The sequence below is a fragment of the Arachis duranensis genome, chromosome 6, assembly GCF_000817695.3.
Source record: "Arachis duranensis cultivar V14167 chromosome 6, aradu.V14167.gnm2.J7QH, whole genome shotgun sequence".
NCBI classification, from domain to species: domain Eukaryota; kingdom Viridiplantae; phylum Streptophyta; class Magnoliopsida; order Fabales; family Fabaceae; genus Arachis; species Arachis duranensis.
In genome coordinates this window covers 84,068,980-84,079,164 of record NC_029777.3, presented here as the reverse complement: position 1 = coordinate 84,079,164, position 10,185 = coordinate 84,068,980, and the positions used below count along the sequence as shown (strand labels likewise).

At 36.0% G+C, this 10,185-nt stretch overlaps 2 protein-coding genes across 2 annotated transcripts; one reads left to right on the top strand and one right to left on the bottom strand.

Moving 5' to 3' along the window:
* The first annotated feature begins 931 nt into the window (after positions 1-931).
* On the top strand, positions 932-3,196 carry LOC107494369 (protein PHOTOSYSTEM I ASSEMBLY 2, chloroplastic). The gene is made up of 3 exons (XM_016115421.3): positions 932-1,289; positions 2,134-2,395; positions 2,863-3,196. The coding sequence occupies exons 1-3, from the start codon at positions 1,092-1,094 to the stop codon at positions 2,928-2,930; spliced, it is 528 nt and encodes a 175-aa protein (XP_015970907.1). The 5' UTR covers positions 932-1,091; the 3' UTR covers positions 2,931-3,196.
* An 18-nt stretch (positions 3,197-3,214) lies between these two features.
* On the bottom strand, positions 3,215-5,258 carry LOC107494338 (protein PNS1). The gene is made up of 3 exons (XM_016115395.3): positions 5,151-5,258; positions 3,796-4,922; positions 3,215-3,701 (listed from the first exon to the last, which is right to left on the bottom strand). The coding sequence occupies exons 2-3, from the start codon at positions 4,894-4,896 to the stop codon at positions 3,564-3,566; spliced, it is 1,239 nt and encodes a 412-aa protein (XP_015970881.1). The 5' UTR covers positions 4,897-4,922; positions 5,151-5,258; the 3' UTR covers positions 3,215-3,563.
* Between the last annotated feature and the right edge of the window lie 4,927 nt (positions 5,259-10,185).

Here is a 10,185-nt window from a genome sequence, read left to right as displayed (position 1 = left end):
ATTATTGGTTAAGTGTCAATTTTTTTGATTTGTAGTGCTTCAAAAATTTTTGTACTAAAATTTAAAATTTGTATTGTGCACACAAAATTTTATATTGTGTATCAAAATTTATGTAATGTACATATTTTGTTAGTTGAATATTAATGTTCTGAAAATGTGGTTATTTAAAAATTTTTGTATTGTATATCAAAATTTCTGTATTCTAATTTTTTGAATACATATAAAAAAAGAAAATGATAACGAAGGAGTAATAAAAGAGAAAGAGTAAGAGATGAGAAAAGAGAAAGCAGCACATAATAAGTTAGTTAGTAAGACTCAAAATCCAAGACCTTTGAGGTGGGAAGGAAGCAGAATGCCGTCTAAGCTATGGCTTATTGGCATATGAAGTGTAAATCTTCAAAAGACTAACTTGTCACTTTCTCCAAAATTTTAACATTGCAAACTGTTCCTCAGCCCGACTAAGAGTCACAAACAAAATCATTGAAATGCCTAACGGATGTCCAAAAAACATGCCTAACGGATCTGCCATTTGCAACAAACTATTTTTTGGTCTTGCCATGTCCAACAAAATTAAGCATGCGTATGCGTTGAAATCATTACAAGCTCCAAGATCAGTCAATCATCTCCTACGTTTTCTGAAATCACAAATTTCCGGCGGCCAAATTCCCGGAGCCGAAGGCCCTAGAACTATACCTTGAAGCGAAAAGTTCAATTCCAAATTGTGTAGTTGAAAACCTTTTTTTTTTTTTTGGGTCAGGTTGAGTTGAAAATCTTCAAGTTTCAATTGGAAAATGGAACCCAGACTTTTTGGAGGCGCTTCGAACAAATGTGGGCCTTAAGCCCAATAAAATATTGAAATTAATACTGGGCTGTGTCGAGGACCATAAAGCGAATCCGAACTTCGGACTTATAATTCGGGGAGGACGGTAGATCCACTTCCCCATCCGGGTCTGCTTCGTGAACTACGAGGAACGAAAAGCGGAAGCGAACGAAAACGCACGATTTCTCCGAGGAAGGAAGTATGTTATACCTGTAACACAGTTGGGTGAAGAAAAAATTAGGCGTTTCTCTTTCTCTCTCTGTGTGTGCTTATGGCTTCAGTAACACTGCAAACGACGTCGTCGAGATTGGTCCCTTTACCGAACGCTTCGGTGGTGAAGGTTTCGATTCCTACGAAGAGAACGCTGATCAATTTTCGGTCCAATGGTTCCATTTCAAGCTTGACGAATAACATAACAACTCACGCCGTTTCCCGCAATGGCTCCATTTCTAGCTGCGCCTCCAACATGGTTAGTCACCAGTCAATTAGGCTCTTGTTCGATTCTTTGCGTTTATTTTGGATCATATGTATTTTCTATTACGAGAATTGTAATGAAAATTATGCTATTGAAGTGTTGGATTTGCTAGCGAAAATATAGCCATTCGTAGCGAAACTGTAATAGAAATTAGGGGAATACCAAACAACAAGTATTCAACCAGAATTGAGAATTTTATTGTGAGAATGATCCCTCTGGACTTTACTTAATTACTATAGGATCGGGCTGGAAATTCTATGAGCTATTGCAACGATTAAATAAGAGTTTCTTGATTGTTGTAATATGTCTGTTTATGTATTTGTTTATTAAGGGTGTATTTAGTATTTAGGTAGAACGAATTTTGCTGAATTCCTTGTCATTGTTATAATCTTTGGGTAGTGATTAAGAAGGCTGGTAGAGAAGCTTAGGTTAGATGGAGATTGATCTAATGGGACAAGATTTGTTCTTCTTGTTATTATGGAAACCTTTTTTTTTTCTTTTGGTTTTTGCTTATTTTTAATATTCGATAAGTCATTCGATCAACTATACCTATTGGAAAAGTCTCGTAGGATTGCCATTTACGAATAATAAATTAGAGAAACAAAAGAAATTTCATTTTTCTGTACCTGCTATTTTTTTACACATCAGTAGTAAAGCCTAGGAAGGGAGAATACCTTATTAAAGCTACATAACTTTTCTGATGAAGTATTACAATGTGGGATTATGTTCCTTTCTCGGATTTTCATTCACATTTGAGAATGTGTTCCAGAGTACCTGCATACAGAAGTTTGGTTTGCACTTAATGTACCTCATAGATAACTATTTCCTATTGTTTCAGTCTGTGTCAAGTTTGAAGGCAGATGAGAACAGACGCAAGAGTAATCTTGAATCTCTCTTTTGCTATGATAAGGCCATCCCAGAAGAAATAATTGAGAAGCCTGTTGGACTATCTTTGACTGAGAAAGATATCGGTAACAATCCCCGATGCACTGATTGCGAAGCTAAAGGTGCTGTGCTTTGCATCACTTGTGCTGGTTCTGGCCTATACGTTGACTCCATATTGGAAAGCCAGGGCATAATTGTCAAAGTTCGTTGCTTAGGTATGTTCTGGTGCAAACATAGATATCTCATGTGCTGCCAAATTTCTTTTCCCTACTCCTCGTGTTCAACTGTTGCTGCATCTTGTAGTTTTCTTATTAAGATAAATAAAAGCATTTTCTTGATGGATCTACTTGATCTTAAGGATGGCCAATTTCGGTTTATAGTTGAAACTTCTACACTTTGTTGATTGTTTAGATGAACCATTTGGGGTTGACGAGTTGTGACTTGGGCATCTAAGAGGTTTGAACGAATCCATATTTAAAAGGTTTTAAAACCTTTTGATAGATAGAGAGAGGTTATGACATTAATTAAAATAAGCTTCATATATGAGTTGATGAACTTGATGCGACATTCTACTTCTTTCTATATTGAAACACTTGCGTGCTTATTAATTATTAATATCGAATTGTCTGTTGAGAATCTTTGTTGCAAACCCTTTTTCACTTTGATAACTTTCACCATATAGGTTGTGGAGGAACAGGTAATATGATGTGTACGGAATGCGGGGGACGGGGTCATCTGGGACCAAAATGATGTGAGGTTGATACCTTGTATTTCGTTGTAGCACCGTATACATATTTGCTTGGTGTAGCTTGTGAGTCATCATTATTCTTTTTCACAAGTCAATTATTTGTTGTGACTGGGAACTAAGGCATCTACTTAAATTCTTTTCATGATTTGCTTCCCGACAACGATCTAAAGGCTCTGGCTATAATATTTATTCTCAGCTATGAGGACTAAAGCTTTCATTTGTTGCACAGATGATTATATCATATGTAGAAAGTTATATAGTTGATTTATTTCTGAGAAGAATATCCTATGAACTAATGATCAATATGTAGAATAAGTTTATGGTGTACTTCATCAAAGTTATATACTAAAAATTAGTATGACTGGTGTCAATTCTTTATTACTTCAATACTGACATGCATGTGTCTGTTTATTCTATGGAATATATTCGCACAAAATCATGAACCACATTAGAAATATCTGTCACAAATCACAATTGATGACTGCATCAGAAATCTTTATTTACAATACCAAAAAAGAAATTGTTCTTACAACTGTGTGGTCAGTATCATTTTATCTTGGAGATATTGCAGCTATGTTGGTTTACTCTCCTTCAGAATATATGTTCAGCTGAAAAAAATTGTTAGTTCAGAATGGTTACAGAGCCTGAGATCTTTGAATCTGCTCCAAGCGTGCTGGAATTGTTGAGTCGAATTGATCGTTCACTGGATTCTCTCCGTAGGCAACATAGTATGCCGCAACACATGCCTGTAGCCACCCCATTGCCAATCGACACTGCATCAAGACATCGGTACCATAGTCAGTATCCATGAAAAGAGTTAGTCTGAAAGTAGTGAGTGTAAAATGTAACCTAGTTCGTAGTCCTTACCATGAAATAGCCAATCAAGAAAGCATAAATGGATACTTCCAGGGCATAGCTCTGATGCATCACAAGGATCCAAATTCCACTCACCATAGAACAAAATGCACCTACAGCTACTCCGCTAAGGAAACATAATGCTCCGGTTAGATCCGAGTCTATGAGTGGCAACATTCTAGCTCCAGTGAAGATTTCCCAAGTATCTTGAGATGCGTCCACAAACTCTTTGTTATAGACTCCAATATGTACAAAACTCCATCGGCTCCCAAACTTCGGAAGAACGTTTACCATCCCCATACAATAACTAACACAGCAAAACATGATCTCATTTTCTCCTCCAAGTAGACTCATGGAGCGTCCAAAACTGCGGAGGAGAGTGAAGACCGGGATAAGGATTGAGCCAATGGCGATACATCCAACAGATCGATTGATACTGTCACGAAGCGCGGCACAAGTATCCATGGGGTTTCCAAGTATCTGCAGATATGTGACCCTTGAAATGGTGAGTTGTATTACATTCTTGAGAAACTGCATGGTCCATCCCAGGCTCAGCATAATCACCAAGATGAAAATGAAAGCTAATTTGAATTTGTCTTGAAGGGCTGTAGCTCCACCGATCCCGGATACAAGAAAACAGCAATAAAGGGTTCCAATTACAATTGTCGTGAGTACCGACACTCCGGTTTTAGCAGGTGGAAAAGCTGTTGAAACTGACAAGATATTTGTCGCGTATTCGAATCTGGGTCTGACCCAACAACCATAGAGGGATTGAGCTAATGCAGAACAGAAAGAAACTAATCCCACTATAAGACTAGTTGCAGTGCCTATGTACACAAACATCCCAGCCATTAAACATGTTAGCAACGGACCTAGCCAAAATGCTGCCTTGAGTGCGTTTCTTGGGTAGCTGAAAGTGATCCATTGCCACAGGAAACTGATTACTCCGCCACATGCCGTCGAAGCTAGAACTGGAGGGTACCACTTCAAAGGGTGGAAATGTTGGCCGCCAGATTCCGAGGTCAGGCCATAAACAGTGATGAAGATCACTGTGGCTGCTGTTAGGAGCAAATGCAAGTAGAAAAGGATCTGAAAGATGATTCTCAATGACATTTTTGTTGTGTTTCCAAATCTTGTGCCTGCGCAAGAAGCCATAAAAAAGTTTGACTTGATTTTCTTAACAAGAAAGCTCTACAAATATAACAAATGCAGTTGATGCAGAGCGATATATAATTATATATTACAGAATCTTGTTGCAAAAGTAACACTTAACGAATAAGAAATTGAGAAAAAGGAGTTCAAACAAAAACAAAAGGAAAAAGAGAAAAAATGATCAAAGGAAGAGATAGAGATAAGAGATGCAAAACCTTTTATGGAGGAAGCTTGTGTTGTTGTTGACCTTCTTCTACTTCGATGATCTCTGTGGTGTATTCGAGGTGATACACGATAGCCAATTACAATGAAAATGGCGATGCTTCTTAGAGTTTATTCTATCTTGAAGTGCACTCAGAAATCCCAATCTCCCATGATGAGTTTCTTTGATTTTCTTTCACTTTCTTTGTCCTCACGAATGAGAAAAAAACAAATGGATGAAAACTCTAATTTCTGAGACTCAAGTAAGATTAAAATAATGGCTCAACTCTCGTGGGTTTAATCAATGCACGTTTTCCCACTTTATATACAAGCTACTTCTCTAAATTCTTTTTTATTCTTTTTATTGTTATTTACTTATTTTCCAACTGTAGTCTAAGCTAGAGTGAAGTTATTAACTGTAACTACTAACTACAACTGATGGCAAATAGGGTTTGTTGCGATGACGTGGCACGGGGTGGAGATGGTGACGTTATGAAGAGGGAGAGGTTTTGCTTCTCGTTCCTCTGGTTGTTAGTTTAGTGTCCACTTGTCAATGTTAGCTTCTTTCCCGGGAAAAAGAACGGTTGCTTCTTTAGAATCTAACAGAAAATTTAAAAAACGGCATTTTTTGAAGGTGGATATTCCAATAAAAATTTTATAACGGTTTTTATATAAAGATATTTTATTTTGACCATTGGATGATAGATTTTAGGGTTTGATTTTCATATGCTATAAAAGTGTTATTTTTATTTAAAGTGTGACAAAATAAATAAGTCACATTTTTTAAACTAAGATCATCATGAAAAGATGTTTTTAACATCTTCATTGGAGTAGTTATCTTTTTTAAAAGTGGTGCTTGCTTTTATTCTGTTCAACCGGTCAACTGCTATAACTTAGTTTCATAAAAACATCTGTCTAATGGCTAATATATATCAATAAATTATTTTATATATTGCTTTCAGTTTGGTGATGTATAGTTGCATGGACCAGACGTTGGACCCATTGGTGGTGACGAAGGCTTCTTGAACATGGCAAAATGCTGACAGCTCTTTTTCGGCGATGGCGAGATGCTGATAGCTCTTTCTCGGCCATGGCAAGATGCTGGAGTGGCGATACGCATCCAAGGCCTGACTTCAACGCTGCTCTCCTGCTGCTTTTTCTATCGTAGACGGCGAGAAAGAGAGAGGGTGTCACGCGTCCTCTATGCATAGAATGTAGCTGTCCACCGCCTAGTCACCCTCTATAAAATTTCTTTCTTTTCCTTTCGTGGTCTCCGAAAATACGGAAGATAGAATAGTAATAAAACACTGAAGACAGAGTAGTGATAGTGGTTTATAGTAGTAGTAGTAGTAGAATGAGATCAAAATTACTATAAATGAAAATTGAAGAAACAAGTGAGTGTGTAGATTTAGCCCTTTTAGAAGAACACATTGTTGCACATCTAAATCATCCTCAATATATAAGTTATTATTTTGTCAATTTATTTATATGAATATATTTATTTTATTGTTAGTGTTGTTTTTTTTAAGTTTTTAATATTCTTATCATTTTAAGTGTTAATGTTAAGACAATTTAATTAGTAATATTAATATTAAGATAATGTATGAATGTTAATACTAGAATGTAAAACACAAAAAATATATATTAGTTATGTAAAAATAATTTTTTTAGTATGTATTTTGAGGGTTACCTAAAATGGTGATTTGGACTTGAACATGAGATCTAGACTCTTTCTGAAGTAGTGTCCGACTTGTTTTGGGTGCCGCTATTCAGGTTTCTCGTGAAGGGGTGGGGGATGATACCTGCAAGAGACTCTGATATTTAAGTTAGCAAGGGTTTTAAGCAGACTTTTAATAAATTGGGACTTGAATATACCTAAGGGGTGTTATTATTGATGCGTGCGCATCTTTAGTGTTTTTCTCTTAGAATTCCATTCATTAAACTAAGAGTTATTGCAAGATAAGCATTGGTTTCATGATTAATTGAGCAATACTTTGAGTTAGTATGCATTCATTGATTACAGGAGAAATTTAGAAGAGAATTGATGAAGATTGAAGAAGAAGAAAGCCAGGAATCACAAAGAACAGAAATGGAGAAGCAAACATAAACTTCTCTGCACTGAACAGAGAACTTCACGTGCAACGTGGGAAAAGCAGTGTGCCACGCCAATTAAAGACACACTCCCAGGGGAACTAAGGCCCTTCACGTGGGATATGAGATCATTGGTGAACAACGCCAAAAAGGGAGCCATGCGTACGCATGCACCATGCGTACGCACGCACCATGCGTATGCACAAGTGGTGAAATTTGCACCTTCATGCGTTGATGAACGGATTTTTGGCGGTTTAGAATTTCACTATTGAAGTCTCGTTGCAAGTATAGTTTCTAAACCAATCAAAAATCCTTTCATACAAAAGATTGTTTGTCACAAGTAACAAACCCCTAAAATTTATAAACCGAAGTATTCAAACCTCGGGTCGTTCTCCCTAGGAATTACAATAAAGTGTCTTGTTATTGGTTTGAGTTGTTTTGGGGTTTTGATAAGAGGCGTGAAAGTAAATGGCAATGAAAGTAAACTAACAACTATAAAAGGCTCTTGGCAAGGTATGAAAATTAGAAGTCCTATCCTAGTTATCCTTCTCAATTGTGATGAGAATTGTTCATTGCTACCACTTAGTTAACCCTTACTAAATAAAGGAAAGTCAAGTGGATGAATTGACTTGAGCCACAAGTCCTAGCCAACTCCCAAGGAAAGACTAGCTTTAGTGCACTCCAAACCAATTAGCAATCTCTCCAATTATCAATCAACAAAGGAATTAGATAACTCAAGAGTCACTAATTACTCTACCTAGGCTAAGAGGAACAAAATCTATACTATATCTAGAAGAGGCATTTCAACAAACACATAAAAGGCAATAGAAGTAATCATTATTAAATGTAAGAATTAAAGGAATCTACAACTACAAAAACAAGAGATCAACAATAGAAACGCAAAGAAGAACAATTATTATGAATTACCTCTTATTGAATTGAAAGAAAATGGAAGGAACAATAGTAGATCTACAACAAAATGTAAGAACAACATAAAGGAAATTGCAACAAAAGAATAGAAGAAGAATGAATCTAATAACAAGGAATTGAGATGTAGAAGTAGAAGAAATCAAAGATTAAAACCTAGATCTAAGAACTAATCCTAATCCTAATCCTAATTCTAGAGAGAAGTGAGAGCTTCTCTCTCTAGAAACTAATTCTAACTAATAAACTAAACTAATGGTAACTAGATGTCTCATCCCTCTTCAATCCTTGACTTAAATAGCATCAGAAATGAGTTGGATTGGGCCCACAAGACTCCTAAAACCGCTGGGGACGATTTCATTAAAGTGGGCCACGGACAGAATCGGCGCGCGCGCGCAAAGTGCGCGTGCGCGCCCCTGAACGCGAAGTAACATATGGAAAAATTTATATCATTTCGAAGCCCCGGATGTTAGCTTTCCAACCCAACTGAAACCGCATCATTTGGACCTCTGTAGCTCAAGTTATTCCTTCATTTCTTGAATTCTCTCGTTTTGCATGCTTTCCTTCCTCACTTTTTCAATTCATATTTGCCTTGAAAACCTTAAATTACTCAACAAACACATCAAGGCATCAGATGAAATTAAACTGAATAAAATTTAGCAAATAAGGACTTAAAGAGCATGTTTTCACTTTTAAGCACAATTTAGGGAAAATTTACAAAACCATGCTATTTCATTGAATAAATGTGGGTAAAAGGTTATAAAATCCCCTAAAATCAGTACAAGATAAACCCTACAAATGGGGTTTATTAACCTCCCCACACTTAAACCAAGCATGTCCTCATGCTTAAACCAAGAGAAAGCAAAGGGATCAACATTCATGCAATTAAAACTAACTAAATGCAATCTACCTATATGCAACTATCTACATGAATGCAATTGCTTTGTCAAAATAAATTAATTCCCAAGAAGCATATATAAGCACAAGGGCAAAAGGTATTAACAACCATGCCAAACGACAATTGAATTAAGCTATTAAATATTTTTACAAACTTGCATGAAAGGAGATGATCATTGGTGGAAACATGTAATTGAGCATCAAACCCTCACCGGATGTATTTGCACTCTATTCGCTCAAGTGTTTAGGGTTGATTCTCTCAATTCTCCCCTAATCATGTTCTCCAAGATTTGTTCTTCTTCTAACAATCAACATATATTTCATGCATGCATACAAGTATCATGAGGTCTTTTCTTTGGTTGTAATGGGGCTAGGGTCAATGTATGATGCATATATAGTTAAGTGAGCTTGAAATTTGAATCTTTGATAAGCTTAAACTTCCCACCTAACCTATGACATCCTATACAATTAAGTTCTACCCTAACTACCCATTTTTCACTTTTTCACATACTCATGTATCCCTTTTCATTTCACAACACTCATGCATTGATTTTATTGAGCTACACTTTGCTTTGGGGCATTTTGTCCCCTTTTTATTTCTTTCTTTTTCTTTCTTTTTCTATTTTTTTCTTTTTCTTTGCCATATTATTTTTCTTTTTCTTTTTTTTCTTTTGTTTTTCTCATTTTTTTCTTTCTATATACAAGAGCATCAATGCATAAGGTCTATACATTTGATCAATACATGAGCATGTACCCAATTCCCAATATTTTCAATAAAAATACAAAACTACCTTTTTATTCACCCAATGTCCCAAGGTTCCCACACTTGAATGATACTCACATACACTAGTCTAAGCTAATCAAAGATCCAAATTAAGGACTTTTATTGTTTTCCGCTTTAAGGCTTGTAATGTGCTAAATTAAAGAACAAGTGGGTTAATCGTAGGCTCAAATTGGCTAACAAAGGATTATAAAAGGTAAGTGATGAGCGGATAATTTATACGCTTTTTGGCATTGTTTTTATATAGTTTTTAGTAAGTTTGAGCTACTTTTAGAGATGTTTTCATTAGTTTTTATGTTAAATTCACATTTCTGGACTTTACTATGAGTTTGTGTGTTTTTCTATGATTTCAGGTA